The sequence below is a fragment of the Malaclemys terrapin genome, chromosome 2 (assembly GCF_027887155.1).
Source record: "Malaclemys terrapin pileata isolate rMalTer1 chromosome 2, rMalTer1.hap1, whole genome shotgun sequence".
Lineage (NCBI taxonomy): Eukaryota > Metazoa > Chordata > Testudines > Emydidae > Malaclemys > Malaclemys terrapin.
The window spans coordinates 280,658,860-280,678,978 of record NC_071506.1 but is presented as its reverse complement, the minus strand read 5'-3'; the positions used below and the strand labels follow the sequence as shown (position 1 = coordinate 280,678,978).

The following is a 20,119-nucleotide window of genomic DNA, read 5'->3' as shown; positions in this document are numbered from 1 at the left end:
TATAGGTGTCCCTGGGATCGCTACTCTAGTTCAAGGAAGGAAGTAGCCTGTGTAATCTGCCGATTGGTGAGAACTCACAGGTTGTTATTCAGTACCTGCCCAGCCATTAAGTGATGCGCTAACTGCATTGCCACAGTCCGATTTCCTGATTAAGGCTAGGTCTACACTACCCGCCTGAATCGGCGGGTAGAAATCGACCTCTCGGGGATCGATTTATCGCGTCCCGTCAGGACGCGACAATCGATCCCCGAATCGGCGCTCTTACTCCACCAGCGGAGGTGGGAGTAAGCGCCGCCGACAGAAAGCCGCAGAAGTCGATTTTGCCGCCGTCCTCACAATGGGGTAAGTCGGCTGCGATACGTCGAATTCAGCTACGCTATTCACGTAGCTGAATTTGCGTATCTTAAATTGACTCACCCCTGTAGTGTAGATGTACCCTAAGTCTCATTGCTAACGGCTTGATTCTGCAACTTGGACTCACTCAAATAACCCTGCTGAGGTCACATGAGTAAGGCCCCGTCGCGTGAGGGATTGGACCCTGATTTCAAGCATCTGACTGCGGGGGATTTCCTAGGAATGGCACAAAAAAGCCAACATTTACAGACAGCCCCGGGAGAACACCGTGGCCATTTCATTTTCCAGTACAAGGCCATACTGTCGCATCTCAGATGCCACCACGTGGCCACTGTTGCTCAGTATAGGCTATCCAGTGGAGGCTGCTGCCCTGGGGTTTCATTTACATTCTCCATACTGCAGTAGGTGTGGACTCTTGCAAGTGAGGCCGGTATGGATTCATTCCCAGAAAGTCTCCCATTGACTTCAATGGGCTGTAGATGAGGCTCTGAGCATGTGCCAACCCAGAGACATTGAGCGGATAGCTGAGGGGCTGATGTGATGGGACAGTGATCCCCTCTGCATTGTATCGGTGGCCTGGATTCCTACTGGAGTGGGGCTGCAGGAGGCAGGGTGAGGTAGCAGATAGGACATGGGACCAGGAGTCAGGAGCTAGGAATCCCTGGGTTCCAATTTCCTTCCTTTCCTAATGCCTCAGTGTGTGACACACTGGAAGATGCTCAGATTCTGCAGTGATGCAGATGTGTGTCCAGAAGAAAACACTGCTTGGGCTTGATTTGCCTTTGCCCTGCACCTTGTCCTGCACCGCAACCCATGCAAAACGGTGCCATTCGGACATGGTCACTTTGCTCGGGTGTAAATGACCCGAAGAAAGCTGTCGAGAATCAGGCCCATTATATCCAGCGATTGCAGCTACGGTGCCTGCTAAGTACTTGTACTAGTAAGAATTCCACTGAGACCACCGAGCGGTTCTCAGTTAAGATCTAGTCACTACTTACATGGGCTAGGTTCAAACAAGCCATTTAGAAACGGGAAGGCTTCAAAATCCCAGCCTCAAATGCCCGAGTCAAGAAAGATAGAGCCTGCAACATGCAAACTCTTATGATCCTTTGTTTCCACTGAAATAATAAAGTACAGCAGTGATGAATATTTCCTTATCTTGGCTGCCTTCCTGCTATTGGGGAAGAGTTGGCTGGTACAGAAGGGGAACACCCAGGAAAACATTTAGTGCACAGCCAGCCATCTACTGCGGCTGCTTTATGTGCACATTAAGATTAAAAAGAGTTTCTCCAAAGGGTATCAGTGAAAAAAGGCAGAGGGTCTCATTTATCTCCCCCTGGCCACACCCCCATTTAGAAAAGCAGCCCAATTGGGGTCTGCCAGCAGAGAAGCAAATCATCTACAACGAAGGTCTTTTCTCCCCCGCATATACATTCTGTGGGCCAGTGTTACAGAAAACAGGGGCATGGGGTGGAGTAGCCGCTTGACACTGAGCAGGAAGAAAATAAACGCAGTTAAATCGTCAGCCTACTAAAAGCCGACGGGGCAAGATAAATGATTGAGTCTACGGAAAGGCAATTTCTAGCCTGATTTACACCCAGTGCAAGACTTTGAGAGTAAATCAGGAGAGAATCCGGCCTAAGGTTGTTGGGTTTTTTTTACTTTGTTTTAAATCTACCTCCGACCCAGAAAAAAAAAAGTCCCCACCAAGGTGTGAGAGAGAAATATAGCAAGATAAAGGGACCTGGGAGGTCTATAAAATCAGCCGTGTTATGAAAGGATTGGCAGATCAGAACACTGTTACTGTCTAATGGCTGCTTGGTGGCCTAAGTGATGGGAGTTCTGTGGTCCCAGGAGACAGGTATCCGCATTATCACGAACGCCACTGTAATCAGCATCAGCAGGGAGACCCAGGACTGACTGGGCAAGGGAGACTGAACGACCCTTTCAATCCTAGCTCCAGAACCTGGTTGCAGCCCATGGGCGAGCAACATGGGGGAAGTTGCTTTAACCCACTAATCAGTGGGTGTCATGTGTCCCTCTCTGTGCATGATCCAGAGAGGCTGTGAATCTACAACAGACCCAGAGTCTGGCTCTTTTGCTTGTTCTGAAACAGCTCAGAGCTCTGGAGGTTCCTAGTGCGTGGACTGAGTTGAGCGTAGTCCTGTTAGCACGGTGTCATTCCATGCTGTACCGGTGCCACAGATATACAGAGAATTTCTATCGCTAGAGCTGTTGGTCCGGCTCCTTCCACTACCCCACAAAAAGCTTTGGAAAATGCTCATGTTAAACCGAACAAAATGAGGACCAACTTGGTCCACTCCCAATAAGGTTTATAAACCCAGACATGAGAATGTTCTCCAACCATCAAATGGACTTGTGAGTCCACAGAGGGTAAGGACAACATGGCCCAGGGCCACCTTGCTGACAGTGCATAAATCCAGCGGGCAGCGCAGAGTCAGGAGGCTAGGGAAATGTGGAGGCATAGCTGGCGGCTTCTCTGCATCAGACACTGAATCTGTTTCCATCTGTTACGTTGTTGAAGTAACAGTTCACTGAAACCTGAGACTCCCTATTTCTGTCAGAAGATAACAGAACACGAAAGCTTATGCACAAATAAATTTGTTAGTCTCTAGGGCCTAGTCTACACTGGGGGGGGAGGGATTGCTCTAAGATACGCAACTTCAGCTATGAGAATAGCGTAGCTGAGCTCGACGTATCTTAGATCGACTTAGAATCACTTACTTCGCGTCCTCGCGACGCAGGATCGATGGCCGCGGCTCCCCCGTCAACTTTGCTTCGCCTCTCGCCGAGCTGGAGTTCAGCAGTCGACGGGAGAGCAATCGGGGATCAATTTATCGCGTCTACACTATACGCAATAAATCGATCCCCAATAGATCGATCGCTACCCGCCGATCCAGCGGGTAGTGTAGACGTACCCTAAGGTGCCACAAGTACTCCTGTTCTTTTTTGAGAACACAGCAAGGGAGGTTTCACCGTCAAAAATTCTCCATGGGTGGGGACAAAGTGCTTGCCCTTTGGAGAAGACTGTTATGGGCAGTGAGGGGGGTTATCTGAAACCTTCAGGGCCACAAGACTCAATAGGTGGGGTTGAGGGATCCCTCAGGAGATGAGTTGGGGGTAGAGGTGGAGCAGAACAGAGCTTTACCCCACAAGAGGAGCACATTCAGGGTGCTGTGTAACTGTTCTGAGGAGAACTTCAGTCATTCTACGCTCCTTTCACCAACACTAACACTCTCCAGAGGGCCAGATAAATAGATCAAATGAATCTGGCTCAGTTGTTTACTTAAAATGACGTGCCTGCCATTTCTTTTCTATTCACCTCTGCGCAGTGTTAGCCAAAAGCTGTCACAGATCTGGCCTGGCGCGCAAGTGAAACATAACAACAGGGAGCGGCGTATTTACCTCCCCCGCTGCTCCTGTCACTCTAATGTAACCCTGGCATGCTAAGGGAGCCCTATTGCATTTCACAAAAAGAACAGCGAGGCTATAAATTCTGACACGGTATATTTATTGAAAAATGAGGGTAATAACATTAATCCGGATAACGAGCCATACGTTTCGCTGCCTTGAAAAATCTCTTAGCTAGCGGAAAGAAATCTACTTGAAACTTCACAGCACAGTCAGGTTTTTTTCCTTCTACTCAGACTCCCTCACAGACTGTCTGATTTGTCTCTGAGGGCATGAAGGTGGAGTTTTCAAAGGTACCGAAACCACTTAGGCCAGCCTGGTGGTTAAGCTGCTAGTTGGGGGGGTTGGGAGACCTGCTTTCAATTCTCTGTGCTGTCCCATGCTCCCTGGGTAACCTTGGGCAAGTCACTTACCCTATCTCCATCTGAATTCCCAATCCAAGAAGGGGTATAATAGCACTTTGCTGCCTCCCTGGGGTTTTGTGAAGATAAATACAGTAAAGATGGTGAGCTGCTCAGATACAGTAACGGGGGGTCAGATAAGTACCTTAAATAGATAGGTACCTGTGATAAATGAAGGGGAGGGGGAGCTCTCTTTTATGGACACCCAGCCAGCTATAAAATCCCTATTAGTAGCTGTTCTCTACTTGCTTTACCTGTAAAGGGTTAAAAAAGCCCATAGTTAAAAGGAAGGGAGTGGACACATGACCAAAAGAGCCAATGGGAGGGTTAGAACTTTTTAAAATTGGGGAAAAACTTTCCCTTTGTCTGTCTGTTGTTCTCTGGAGAGAGGAAACACAGAGCAGCAATGCTGTAAGAAGCTAAACCAAGTATGAAAAAAATCAAATCATACCTAGGAATTACTTATCTGAAACCCCAGTTATGTAAGTAGATCAGGGAATGTCTAGGAAGACGCGATTAGGGTTATTTCTTATTAGCTTGTGGACTCCTCTGTGCTAACCCCCAACTGTTTTTGTTTTGCTTGCAATCATTAAGCTGGAGTTCAAGAAAACCATTCTTGATGCCTAATTATTATATTGCTCTTTTTAAATCTAGCAATAGCCTAAGTTCCAGATGTATTTTCTTTCTTTTTGTTTTTAATAAAATTTACCTTTAAGAACAGGATTGGGTTTTTTGTGTCCTAAGAGGTTTGTGCATATGTTGTTTCATTAGCTGGTGGCAACAGCGGATTTCCTTTGTTTTCTTTCTCAGCTCTTCCTGGAAGGGGGGTGGGGGGGCGGTGAAAGGGCTTGAGGGTACCCCACAGGAAGGAATTCCCAAGTGCTCCTTCCAGGGTTCTCAAAGGAGTTCTGCACTTGGGTGGTGGCAGCATCTACCCATCCAAGGTCAAAGAGAAGCTCTAACCTTGGGAGTTTAATACAAGCCTGGAGTGGCCAGTATTAATTTTTAGAATCCTTGTGGGCCCCCACCTTCTGCACTCAAAGTGCCAGAGTGTGGAATCAGCCTTGACAGTACCCATATTTCATTAGCTGGATGCCTAATTCCCTTAGGCTTATTTGAAAATCCCAGCTAAAGGGACCAAATCCCATCTTTGCATAAGTGGCTGCAATGCCCTTTGCAGCCCTATCCATCTGGCCACGGGCCCAATACAAAACCTAGTGGAGTCATAGAATATCAGGGTTGGAAGGGACCTCAGGAGGTCATCTAGTCCAACCCCCTGCTCAAGGCAGGGCTGATCCCCAACTGAATCCCCAAATGGCCCCCTTAAGGATTGAACTCACCACCCTGGGTTTAGCAGGCTAATGCTCAAACCAGAGCTATCCCGCCCCCTGAGCCAGCCCTCCCAAAGAGAGGCTCCTTCCATTGACTTCAATGGGCTTTCTGCAGTGAAGTGGTCATGATAGAGTTAGCGGGATTACCCAGAGTATTATTGGATGGAGCCATGCTCCACCCCTCCCTTACTTTTTGTTTAGTCAGTGGGAATTCCTTCCCTCCCACTCTGCTATGATGCAATTAAATAAAGCAGCAAGTTCCCAGCCTGTAGTCCTGTGAGTAGACTAATTGTTGTTGCACTGAGCAGTCCCCTTTAGAAAACTGTAGAACAGGACCTAACCTTTTCACACATCACCATTCCCCTTGCACCCCTCGCCCTCCAGTGATACCAGCCGCAATGCTTGACTGTATCTGCCCATCTCCATGCTTTTCTTCATGCTGGCCCTTGTACGTGGAACATCCTCCCTGAGCCTGTACAGCCTGACACTTAGTCTCCTTCAAATCCTTCCTGTAGGCCCAGAAGGAGGGAATCAAAGACATTTATTTATCCCAATACGTGCAGGTGTTTTGCTTCACCACACTGTGCGCTAGCCTTTGCCGAGTAATCCTGGGAGATCATTGTTGTAACAATATGGACCTTCCTGTCCACAGGCCTCCCTAGTGGAGAATTAGAGTGCAAGGCCAGGAGGGACCACCAGATTATCTAGTCTGATCTCCTGTATATCACAAGCCACTTAACCCAGACACTCCCTCCACCCCCACACACACACCCCAAGCCCAGTCACCAGAGTGGTACAGCCCTCAGGAGACTAAACTATTGTGTAAGCACAATCTGAAGCAGCTCTCCCCTGACAGCTAGTGATGAGCTAGGGGTGGGGGGGAGGTTTCAGGATCAGACTGTATTTACATGAACGCACCTACTCTGCCTAAGTATCCAGCAGACAGAGCTGTGTTGCCCAAGTGATCAGCTGGTGTTGGGATGCAAATCACTGGTCCTGATCGTAGACAACCCTGAGAGTCTTCAAGAAATGCTTGATGTCACGAGCCAGGCTGCCCACTGGATGGGACTCCGCTTCAATGCTAGGAACTGTGCATCCCTGCATATCAATGGCAGTAGAAGGGACTTGGTCCAGGCGATGCCGTTTCAGATCCAGCGTGAACCCATGATCTTCCTTGAGGATGGGCAAGTATGCCAACATCTCAGTACGTCCACGGGTTTCTGCGTCCAGCAGACACCCGAGGATACAATAGCGGAGATCCTTTGAGACCTGGCCAAGATCGACTCCTCCCTACTGGCACCGTGGCAGAAGATCAACACCTTAAACATCTTCCTGATCCCCTGTATTTCATTTGTACTCAGGGGATCTGCCGTGGCGACGGTACCTCTGAATATGGCAGACAACATCTTCCGGCAGCTGGTGAAGAAGTGGATGTTTCTTCCCCAAAGAGCCAGCAATGAACTGGTGTACATCTCACATAGGCAGGGCGGCACCAATGTCCCTTGAATGGATGATCTGTGAGATGTTGTGAGGATCACTCATGCCTTCTGACGTGCCCACATGCCACAGTGAGGAACATCACGGAGTGTGCACTGCGGGATGTCATCAGAAAGCGAAACGCCAAGACCGCCTCCAGCCAAGATGTTGCCACCTACCTGGAAGACTAATTTGGAAGAGATGAGGGAGACTTTGCTTTGCTCTGGACTCATGCCCACAATGCTACGTGACAACTGTAGAAGCGTATCAGCTGCCACTGGACATGGTGTGAGGAACACCAGGAGCTGGGAGTCCTGGTGCCACGCGTGAAGAATACGGAGCACACAATCATCATTCCGAGAGCTAGAACCATGCTGGAGAGGATCCTGAAGGATGCCATCCACTGGCAGTATGTGGAAAACCTGAAACGGAAGGCCTTCGAGGTGACGTGCAAGTGCGATGCCAGCAACCCCTTCCTCCCTGGGGGCAGCTTCACCCAATTTGCCAACTGGAAGTTCATCCACAGGGCCTGGCTCAACTGCATCCCACTGAACAGAGCTGTCCACCACGGGAATCGGGATAAGTGATGCAGGAAGTGCGGCTATGCCAACGAGACATTGCCCCACATCTTGTGTAGCCCCCAAGCCCCCTTCCAGAGCCTGGCAGCTGCGCCACAACACCATCCAAGATTGCCTGGTCAAAGCCATCCCTCCACCTATAGGGAAGGTGGCTGTGAACTCCGCCATCCCCAGAACAGCCAGCCAACTGTCACCGCACATTGTCATCACCAACAAGGACCGGAAGAAGATTGTCATGGCAGATGTCACAGTTCCCTTCCACGATGCCTGATCTTGAAAGCTGGAGAAATACACCTCTCTGGCCGATGCCTTGAGAGCTATGGGTTACGAGGTTCAAATGCACACGCTGATTGTTGGTGCCCTGGGCGCATGGGACCCCAGTAACGAGTGAGTGTTGCGGGAATGTGGAATCGGTCAGTGCTATGCTTGGCTGATGCAGCAACTTATGGTTTCAGATGCCATCAGGTGGTCGAGGGATATCTACCTAGAACATATCACCGGACATCGGCAATACCAACAGAGATGAGCTGGAGTGCCGTTGAGAAGTCAAATCAGGAAAGTAACTGAAATACTTCTCTGATGGACTGCATTTAGTGAGGGACAACCAATCCTAAATGCTCAATTATTGAAGGACAATCTACACTCATTGCTATATTTACTTTCTACAACCAACTCTCTGTATAACTTTTCTTGAGTGATGTGCCTGAATATTTGGATGCTAACTGTATCGTTAAATATATTAATCTAAATTTGGGTTATTGCTGATTATATACTGTATGTATTGTATGACTTTTAAACCAAACTTTGTACTTTTTGGATAATTTAAGCACTGTAACCTGTATAGTATATAATTGTAACATTAGCTTTAATAAAAATTTTACATTGAATGCAAGGGCAATGACATGTTGTTATCCTTATTGAGTGAGAAAAGGGCAGCAGAACTGTGCTTAGCCTGTCCTGATTGCGGGGGGGTCAACCTCAACTGAACTGGACTCACTAAGCAGGGGGTTCAGATGCCAGAGCCCAGTGGATAGTGAGAGGGGGTTGGGGCAGGTGTATCTGCCTGGAGATGTGAGGTTTGTGAAAATTTAAAAAACAATAGAAAATAGCAATATTTTTAAGCATCATCATAAAAAAAATTGAATTCTGCCACGCTTAGCTCTGGATGCTGGATGGCCCTCCCATGTGTCGATATGGTGTCTTGCTAGGAACTGTGCATCTCTAGCAAGGTTCAAAGAGGGGTTGGATGCTATGGATAACAAGAATAGACAGAGCTACGGTAGCGAATACTAAGAAAAACAGTATTGGAAGTTCTATAGAATGTGATGTTTCGATGATCTCTAACCACTGAATAAGACCCTCGTGGAGAGCAGATTATCTCATGTCTGCCTACTATGGAGTTATGGAGGTTCCTTCACTTTCCTGTGAACCATCTAGTGCTGGCCATTGTCAGAGCTAAGATACTGACCATATGGACCATGGGCTTGATCCAAAATGGTGATTCCTGTGTTTCTATGTTACTCCAGACAAAGGTTGAGGCACACTGCTGGAGTGGGTGGGTGGATGTTTGCCCGCCCAGCTCCTATCTGTGCTGTGCATAGATAGAGGGCTCAACCTCTAGGGTTGTCACTCTGCCCCCTTGCATGCATCAGCAGAAAAAGTAAAACCCAACTCTGCTTTGGGTTCACACTCGGCATAGGAAATTGGTTCACTGCAATGCTTGCCAGTGGGTTGGACACGATCCTGCTAAGAAAGGCCAGTCTCTGTAAAGTCCTTTTAAAACCACCACCACCATCTTCCGGTTTGCAAAGGCTATTATAACTACTGAAATAAATGGGGATCAATCACCCAGCTCAAAACAAGAACAGGCAAATTTCAATAGCAATGGCTCAGTTCAGTTTGAATGAGCATCCACAATTTCAGATGGTGGGCTTGGTGAGAGGGTGTCTGAATGGGGTAAAGTGGCCTGTGATATACAGGAGATCAGACTAGATGATCTGGTGGTCCCTCCTGGCCTTGAACTCTAGGATTCTCCACTAGGGAGGCCTATGGACCTTCCTGTCCAGGTCGTTACAACCATGATCTCCCAGGATTACTCGGCAAAGCCTAGCATCTAGCGTGGTGAAGCAAAATACATGCACATATTGCCATAAATAAATGCCTTTGACTCCCTCCTTGTGGGTCTAAAGTAAGGATTTGAAGGAGATTAAGCACTATATTGCAGCAGCATAAAGAAGATAGCTGGCTTGATGGTGTCCCGCCACACTCGCTGCTACTTTATTAGGCCGCAATTCTGGGCATTGGGGCTGGATTTTTAAAAAGTGTCCAAGGCAGTTAGGAACCCCACTCACATCAACTTCCAGTGGGAACTGAGACCCGGAGCAAGGTATTTAGGTACCTATCTTCTGTTGAATTCAATAGGAATTTGGCATCTAGCTACCTTTGGAGAATCTGGGCCTGAATGCCTAACTCCTTTACATGGGGTGCCCACAGTAAGATGTTGAAACCCGTATTTAGGTCCAAGACTTTTCAAAGTGACTAGTAATTTGCGGGGCATCAATGTTTCTGTGTCAAGCATGAGACACCTTAGAGGGTGAAAGTACTGAGCATCTGTCCTCTTAAGATCAGGTCCTTTTAAGATATCTCACGTGGGACACCCAAAAATCACAAAAAGAACAGGAGTACTTGTGGAACCTTAGAGACTAACAAATTTATTAGAGCATAAAGTGGGCTGTAGCCCACGAAAGCTTATGCTCTAATAAATTTGTTAATCTCTAAGGTGCCACAAGTACTCCTGTTCTTTTTGTGGATACAGACTAACACGGCTGCTACTCTGAAACCAAAAATCACAGGTCACTTAGGGAAATCTTGGCCTAGGCACCTATATAAAAGTGACGTGATTTTTAGTCAACCTGAGCACCCTTAGCTCCTATTGAAGTCAACATGTTGATGTCAAAAAGTATCAGCATTTTGATTTGTATCTTCTAGGGAAATCTTATAACCTGAACTAAAGCCAAAATTCTCAAACAAAGGTGTCAAAGATAGGGTCCTACATCCTTAGCTAGGCACCTTAATAAATGACTTGATTTTTTTTTTTTAAGTTTTGAACAGTCATGGCACCTGTTAGGTGTTCAGCAGAGCTGGGCAATCCCCCCCCCCCTCGCTCCCCCCCAGCAAATAGTAAATTTGCCAAAAAAAGAATTTTGGGGAGCACTGAAACGATTTGTGAATTCAGGACAAATTCAGTGAATAATTTCATCACAAAACAAAAACAAAACAACCCCCAAAACCAAAAAAATTCAGAAACGTGAAAACATCTCATTTGGTAAAAAAGTGTTGAAACCAATTGTTGTGTTTCCAAATGACATTTTCCAAACAAAACCATCATTTCAATTGACATTCAAAATGCTTCATTTGACCTGAAAAAACCCCCAAAAAGCAGTTTTTGCTTAGTTGAAATAAATTGAAAAAAAAAAATGACATTCTGAAATCAACCAACTTTTTTAGAGGGTTCGGCCACTGAAATGAAAAAGTCAATTATTCATTCAGTTCTAGCGTACAGCACTTTGGAAAATCAGGCCACTTATTTAGACACCTAAATAAGGAAAAATCCAGAAGGAACCATTAGGATTGTCTAGTCTGACCTCCAGAATAACACAGGCCAGAGAATCTCACCCAATAATTTCTGCATCAAGCCTATAACTTCAGTTTGAGCTATGGATGTCTTTCTGAAAGAGATGCTAATCTTGATGTAAACACTTCAAGTGATGGAGACTCCAATTGTTCCAATGGTTAACTACCCTCATTATAAAATATGGGCAGTTTATTTCTAATCTGAATCAGTTTAGCTTCCACTTTCAACCACTGGGTCTCATTATGCCTTTTTGTGCTAAATTAAAGAGCCGTCTATCAGAAATCCCTTCCCCAGGTAGGTACTAATGGACTGTAATCAAGTCACATTTTAACCTTCTCTTGGTGAAACTAAATCAGCGGGTCTCAAACTTCACTGCACTGCGACCCCACTTCTGTCAACAAAAATTACCACATGACCGCAGGACCCTGAACCCACCTGAGCCCCACTACCCTGGGCGGGGAGGCCAAAGGTGAAGCCCAAGTGGTTCAGCCCCAGGTGGGGGGCTTGTAACCTGAGCCCCGCCACCCAGGACTGAAGCCCTCAGCCCCGGGCAGCGGCCTTGGGCTTTGGCTTTTGCCTCGGGCAGTGCACTCGGGCTTTGGCTTTGGCCCCAGCAAATCTATTCCCAGCCCTGGTGACCCCATTAAAACAGGGTCACGACCCACTCTGGAGTCCTGACCCCCAGTTTGAGAACCGCCGAACTAAACAGATTGCAGCTCTTTAGCCTTTCACTGTGTTTTCCAGACCTTGTCAGTCTTGTAGCTCTGTATGATCTTAATTAGGCTTTAAAAAAAAATCTTGGCCTTTATGACATGAAGTGAGGTAGCAAAATGTGTCAGGATCTTGCTATCATTTTAGCTTACAGTGACAAAGTAATAGTCCAAAGTGCCTCAGAGACCACTGAAAGAGTTAGTTTCTTATTGCTAATAAGTCACATTTTTCATCTATTACCAAAAAAAAAGAAAAAATCTCTTTGGCAAATTGGTTCCCGGGCTCTTTAAAAATATGACTTCCTGATGTTAGTGCTAAGTACATGCGTTTAAAAACACGCTTCTGATCTCCAGCATTTCATTTCTCTTTTAAACCCTTTTACAAGGTTATTCTTTGGTCATGTAATTTTTTCTCTGCAAGGATTTATGAGAGCACTTTTATGAATGGGGGCTTGCAGGAGCTTTACCACCTTCCTGCATTGGCTGCCCTGGCCACTTGTGCTGAGATGGAACTTGAGATCACTTTTCCTTTTCCTAATTGAACGCAGTCCTGATGTAGTTGTAGCTGGTGGCATTTTATGAACTAGCGCGGGGGGGGGGGGGGGGGTCATACACCTCACAAGACTGTGTGGGTTTGCCATTCAGGGAATGGCATGGGGAAAGATGGGCGTGCTTGTATTTTGTGATCCCAACGTCCTCAGTGAAAACTGGTGGCCACAACGGCCAGGAAAATTTATGGCTACTGTGCTTGGAGTCCATACCCTGCACTCAATGCGTATATGAACACGGGGGTATGAGAACTGCCAGATTGGATCAGACCAATGGTCCCTCTCTTTCAGTATCCTGTGTCCAACAGTGGCCAGTACCAGCTTCTTCAGAGGAAAGTATAAGAGACCCTGCAGGAAGCAGATTATTCCGGAGGCAGATTATGGAATAATCTGCCCCCAGGGAAAGTTTTTTCTTCACTGTCAATAATTAAAGATTGGATTATGCCCTGAAGATTGAGGATTTACATCCCTTCCAAAAGTCTTGGATTTTTAAATGCTGAAAACAACAACTCTGGATCTTTTATTTACCCGTAGACATGTCCATCCCTTATCTGAATCCTGCAAAGCTCTTGCTCTCAACGATATCCTGTGGCAATGAGTTCCACAGGCTAATTGTGCCTTGTGTGAAAGAGTATTTCCTGTCATCTGTTTTACATCTGCTGCCTTTCAATTTCATTGAAATGTATATGCCTTCCCCCAAGCAAACTGAGAACTCCACAGTCTTGTTTGAACTGATTATGCTTCTTTTTTCCCCCTTGCATGGATAGAAATTGCTTGCTGATTTTTGAATAGTTTTTATTCATGTGAATAAAATAATGTGCTCCAGCAAACATACTGGGATGATGATTCAGAGATAGATAGATAGATAGATAGATAGATAGATAGATAGATAGATAGATAGATAGATAGATAGATAGATATTAAAAGCAGATAATGGAAAGTTAAGGTTGAAAAATTAAGCATGTAAAAGCCAGGTGATTGAAAAGCTGAGTTTCCTACAGCCGCATTACAAATAAATAGATACTATAAAATGTTTGCTGGACAATGGACCCAATTGTCCTGAGAATATAAGAGAATGGCAAAAGAAGAAGGCAAGGCCCCGGAAACGGTCTCTATAGCATCTTAGTCCAATGAGGCCCTGATCTCAGTTGGCGTCTCTAGGTACTAAAATAATACAAATAGTCATAATAATCCACACACCTGCCTGTCACAACATGTGATGTATTTCATCGAGTGCATCAGATGCCTCAACAACAACTATGTGGGTGAAACCAGACAATTACTACGCCCTCCAATGATAGAAGACAAACACCATGTCACCTGTAGGCAAAAGCGATCTCACAAAGCGATAATTCCATAGCGGAGTTCTCAGTCCTTGTCCTCAAAGGAAACCTGCAGAACTCCTTCCAAAGGGAAGCCTGGTAAATTCAGTTCATAACTCTGCTCGATACTAAAATCCTTGGACCCAAGAGAGATGCTGCTTTTATGGCTCATTACAACAATTTGTAACACACCCCACTGCCTGCAAGTCCTTAACAGCCTATTTCATTTTAAGTGGTCTCCTATAGCACACCCCTTATGTTTAACAATCTGTCCCAACTGGGTAGTAGCTTACGCCTTTTGATTATCTTCCCCAGACCGTCACCTGAAGAGCTCTGTACCTTCCACCAGCAGATGTTGATCCAAAGATACTACCTCACCCATTTTGTCTCTCTCATAATAACCCACAGTCACCTCCTGAATTGTTCTCTGAGTCTTACTGTATGTGAGTCCACTCATTCCTCTGTTTGCATGTCTGCTCTATTAACACCAAGACCCTATCAGGAGAACCGGAGAGGGGCACATTCTCCTATTTTATTTATTATTGTTATTATTTTTGACCATCAGAGGGAAATCATGACAGGAAATCAATTCAGGATGTGAACACAGCAATTGTTTTAAATATCAGGCCTTTTTTGGTGACTCATTGTTCTCCCAAGTTGCTCTGGCCGGACTGAGTGTTTGTTAAAGGAAAACCCATTGATTCCAACCCACTCTTTGCTGAAGGTTTTGGTGTTGGCCTGAAAATGTAAAAACAAACACTGCTGGAGAGTTCTAACCTCAGCAATGCCAAGGTAACAATAGATAATTCTGGCGGACTCCATCTCCACCCTGAGAGAGGCCTGCGGTGAAGGGACATCTACCTCCCCCTGAATCTCTTTCCCAGGGTCTGGGCCTCTGCGGTCTGCATGAGGCGAGTGGGGTTTCTCCTGGCAATCTTCATAACCAATGGCATACAGGCCAGGGCTTTTGGGAATCCCCCCTGGTAATAAATACTGAACAACATTTCCTCCCGTTGGCTTAGAGTGAGCTATAGGTATCCAGTCAACTTCCATATGCAGCTCCAGGCATCTTGCTTCACTAATAGTAATCTCTAGGAATTTATAGTAAACATTTTTCCAGTTCATTTTCTGTACTCGCGTCATGATGATCCTGCCCTCTGGCTTCTCCGAATTGAAATATTCCCTAAGCCGTTTGCCAAGAGGCACCTGGGAACTGATCTCAGCGTAGTGGTAGCGAATATCCTCCTTCCAGCGTTAAAGGAAAGTTTACCTTCTGATGAAGGGGAAAAAAAGAGCCTGTGAAAGTCTTCATGGCGTCATCCTTCGGAGGATATTTGTCTGGATCCAAGTGCTCTGGTTAAAACAAAGCAGATCCTTTTATGGGTTCACTAAGCATAGTGGCCTTCAGGAAATGCTTGTCCGGGCATATTTGCAAAAACCTCCCTTCTGAGCCCACTCTGATAGCTCCACAGCTTGACTTTCCCAGAGCAAACATGGGAGTCCTTTTGGCCTCCCTTTGTACCCCTCTGTTGACTTCAGCAGTTACTCCCAATTCACGCCGGGGTGAGAGGAGGCTAAGGGCTTGTGAATGGTTTTGAAAAGATCAGTGTGAAGAATGATTATTTTTAAGTGAATGCAGAGCTGGTGAGAGGTGCTAGAATAGATTCATGGATCTGAAGGCTGGAAGAGACTATCACGACCATCTTGTCTGACGTCCTGCATAACCCAGAGTAAGAATTTCACCCAGAGAATGACCGCCCGGGAGACTGAAAACTCTCAACACATCCTTGGCCTGCCTACTACACCAAAGGAACTGGAAGGGACTTGCATAGATCCATGCTGACTCCATACCATCAAGGTGGGAAACACCTCAGCTGCCTGGGTCTAGAGCACGAAGTATTGTTTATTACTAACACTAAGATAACTATTTATGGATTGTATGTAATGGTAACTGGGTGCGTTGTATGGAAATCGGCTGTCAAATTTCAGGGAGTATTTGGATTCATATCCTTGGACATGAATCTGTTTCTGCTGGTTTGAATCCTAATCCAGCAGGGGTGTCTTCTAGTTCAAAAATCTTGTGAGAGCCTTTCAACCTAAGGTGGTGGAAAACTCAAAAGAAGAGGTGATATTTCAGAATGGCCATCAATCATATAATCTGTTTTGTCAAAAAAAAAAAAATGCTGTCAAAACCAGGTTTGACTGAAAATTTGACCAGGCCTCGTTAGCTTAGGTAAGGTAAAGTGGACAGAACATCTGGATTGGGCAGAAGACCTAACGACTGTGAAGGGGTCAGAAACAGCAAACACTTGGCAAGAAAGGAAGGAGAAAGGAGAGGAAGGGAGAGAAACAAACATGAGAGAGGAGGAGAAGAAAATATGCCTTAAACACTATATATATATATTAAAAAAAAAAAAGACAGAGAGAGAGAGGTTGAGGGAGGGACAGAGCCAGAGATGGAAAAGGTCTCTGAAGCAGTGAAGAAATTGCAAGAATGGGGGGAAAAAAAAGAAGAAAAAAAAAGTTTGCTGAAAAGAGATTCCAGGGGATAGCAATTCATCGACGTAAAAGAAAAAATTAATACCAGATCGCTGGAGGAGAGAGAAACCAGAAGAAAGAAAACACATGAAACGAGAAAGACAAAAAGCCAAATAAACGTTAGAAAGAAATGAAACAAGAGCTCATGCCACTGGGCTAAGATCCTTCCCCCTCTGCTTGTGCATGATTTCCCTCCTGGACCGCCGCTCCAGAATTCAATTTATTTTCTTTCCTAGCAATTTGTGGCTGCGAAGCTGAAAGCAGGGAGGGGATACCTTTGCCATCTGACTCATACCCAAACGTGAGAGCATAGGCAGAAAGGAATTTCGTCTCTCATCCTTTGGGGTGTGGGGGAAGTCTCCCCATTGTCTCGTTTAAATAACATTTGCTAAAGAAAAATAGAATCCATCAGGTCCTGTTTGTTGAATGTTCTAATAAGGGCCACTCCTTGAGCAATTAACTGCCTGTGTAATGTTCTTTATACAGACATATGCTGCCGCATCCAACCCTATTAAATGGCTTCATATATTAGGTTCAGTTAAGGGAAAGACGTTGAGGTAGGTACATGAATTAAACTGCTAGTCTAAATCTCCACCACCTGTTTTTTGCAAAGTTTGAACAGGGGAACTTTAACATCACAGTCCAGTCCTTGCCTGCTAGAGCTGAAGGAGTAATTCCGTTGTCTGGTAGCCGTAATAAACTGTTGGATTTTGGTGAGCTAGCCACTAGTCAAGGTCACAGCACATACTTTGCCTTTGTTTTACAGTAGCCTATGTGGCTCTATGCTCCAAAGAAAAATGTGTGGCACCAAGTCCCAGTCAAGGGGAGAGATAGCTCAGTGGTTTGAGCAGTGACTTGCTTAAACCCAGTGTTGTGAGTTCAATCCTTGAGGGGGCCACTGAGGGATTGGGGGTAAAATCAATACTTGGTCCTGCTAGTGAAGGCAGGGGGCTGGACTTGATGACATTTCAGGGTCCCTTCCAGCTCTATGAGATAGGTAATTAGCTTGGGCTACAGGGCTAAAAATAGCAGCGTAGCTTGGTCTCTGAGACCCTCCCCTCTTGCTGGGTTTCAGAGCCCAAGCTCCCGCTCAACTGGGAACATCTACACCGCTATTTTTAGCTCAACAGTCCAAGTCCTGCGAGCCTGAGTCAATTGGGGCTCTGAGACGCAGAGCCATGGGTTTTTCTTTGCAGTGTAGATAGAGCCTCTGTAGTATCGTGGTATTTGAAGCATCGTGGATAAATTCAACTCAATTGACTTTAAAAACCCTCAATGCCATCCTAGCTGGATTACCACACACTCTTGTCATGTACTTGTCTTCACAACAGGCCCATGAGGTAGGGAAGCATTCTCTCTATTTCACAGCTCAGGCACAGAAATACTAAGACACACATAAGGTTTGTCAGAGCAGCCAACTGAATCCATCCCTCTTGAATCTGGGGAAAGCCCTTGAACCACTAGGTTACGGCTCATCCTGAGAAGCCGTGTTGACGGCTTCTCCATGAGGCAGGTGAAGGAGAGCTAATAGCTGGGATTGTTTTTCACAATTATTCCTTCAAGTTCATGCACGGTTTGAAGGAACATTCAATCGCTGGGGCTTTACCAGCATCACTACCCAGGGGCGTGAATTGGAATCTCCTGTATTCACAGCACGCACGTTTCAGCTGTTTGTTCAATTACAAAAAGGTGTTCCCCAGTGGCGTGCACATTGTGACGGTTACAGTCAAATATACCGTTCCTGACATCTGCAGGGCTGGTGAGTGGCAGAAGTTGTGTGGTGTACATAGCAGGATTCTCTACTCACCGCTGGGGCCCCTCGTGGGGGCTGCAACTGGGGAATAGCGCCGCCCGGTTTGACACTTCTTTCCGTCTGTCGTTCATGCTGCAACCCCTCTCACGCTCCAGGAGATATCGAGTGCTTCCTCTCTGTGACTCAGGGTGCTCTCTCTTCATGACTTGGCCCTCCGGCCAGGTCACTATAGTTTTCCACCTCTGGGGCATCAAAGTTCCCGACAGTCCTCCAACTCAAAGTGCTGTCACTTCCCTAGTGGCTGGTAGGGGAACCTGGGCCCATCCACTACTCTCGGTTCCAGCTCAGGGACCCTACAATCAGCAACCAAGGTCTCCTCGGTCCCAAACCTTGCTGCCACTTCCCTGGGTTTTTTCCTATTACCCCTTTAACAGGGCTTCTGTTCCTCCACCTCTCTGGGTAAACCCTTCCATCCAGGCCAGGATCCCAGGGCTTCAACTCTACCCCTAGGTCTCTTCCGTTCCCTCACTAAGCCCAGAGAGGGACTACAGGCTTCTACACTGCAGCAGACTTCTCCCTCACTACCTCACCTCATACCAGCCCCACCTGCCCAGCTGGCCTCCATCCCCAGTCAACACTTGCCTATCAAGCCTAAATCTCCCTGGGTGTGGCCTATCAGCATACTTAATCCCTTCTGAGCCATGTTAACCCTTTCTGGGCTAGAGTGGGAGTGAACACCCCATCACAACTGTGCTCTGGGTTGGATTGCGTGCTGTGCGCGGCTTCCATCCTGCAGAACGCATTTGTCTTGAGTTCCCCAAGTGGGAAAAGTAAAATTCATCAGCTATGTGATTCCCAGAGCTCAAGAGGTAGGCGAGCCGTATTCCCATTTTACAGAAGGAGAAACTGAGAATTTCAATGACCTCACCCAGGCCACAGAGTAAGTCAGCATTAAACCCAGGATTCCCATCTCTCAGATCCATGTGCAGTCCACTAGACCCTCACCACTTCTCCCTATAGACCCTACTGCCTCTCTGAATGCTCCCAACTTTTAAGCTGAATGTGCTATAAAGGATCTCAAGAAACATTAGGGGCTTTGGGACCCATTCCACTGCATATGCTGTTCTATCAGCCACAGAGGTGGCATCAAAGGAAAGGGAACCAGCTAAATGCCCAGGCAGATTGTACTTTCTTGCTGCTGCCAACTCTGCTGCTGTGTCCCATATTCCATTGATCTCCAGCTGAACGGTGATGGATGGTGCTGGCACAGCAGGTGCAGTAGCAAACCTGGAGGGAAGGAATTAGCTGTAGACACTGGGATCTTTATTGTGCTAATCTGCTTGCTTGGGATATTATGGGCATTGTTGGCTTGATCTGTAGCCTGAAACACAGCCAAGCAAACTGGCTCATTAATAACGGAATTAGTTCACTCAGCTTCCTCTCTTCCCCCTTCTGTTCCCTGAGGACAAGAAGGTGACTACGCCAATACCGTGTATGAACTAATGTAGGTATGTGCCACAGCAACCTCCATAAAAAGGGCTAGCGCTGGGGAAACTGAATGTTCAGAGAAATACGGGCGAGATCTAGGTATTTCTATCTCTGTCATTTCTATAGCATCCAGAGCCCTTTTTTATAGCATCCAGTCCCATAATAGCGGAGTCCTTCCTAGGTAAGCGAGATCTGCATGACAAAGTCTCTAGTGAACTTCCAGGAACCTTCTTCTCTTCTCCATGCCCTGGTTATAGGAAGTCCTGTCTGGCATATACCTCTGTATGGGTGGCAGGGGGAAGAATACATATATAGTATAGGGGGAATGTGGAAACCTCCATATTTAAGCTGCCTAACCCGTTCCATTGTATATTTTTTTCCAACTTTTTTTTTTAAGAGCTGTGGCACCTCCATGATTTGCAGCAGGAGCTTGAAATTCAGCAGGAAAGTCCGGGGAGCAGGGAGATGACTTCTGCTGTCCCCATGAAAATCTGTTCAGACTCGGCCAGATTATAAGATGCTGGAAATCACCACACACCATCTTTTTTTTTGCT

The 20,119-nt window shown here is 46.3% G+C and overlaps 1 protein-coding gene across 1 annotated transcript; it reads right to left on the bottom strand.

Annotated features, from left to right (window-relative positions):
- Positions 1-14,401: 14,401 nt before the first annotated feature.
- Positions 14,402-15,037, bottom strand: LOC128831344 (myb/SANT-like DNA-binding domain-containing protein 2; the record flags this gene model as incomplete). Its single annotated transcript, XM_054017656.1, has 1 exon — positions 14,402-15,037. A coding segment is annotated over one exon (636 nt), but the record flags the coding sequence as incomplete, so codon positions are not given.
- Positions 15,038-20,119: the final 5,082 nt, after the last annotated feature.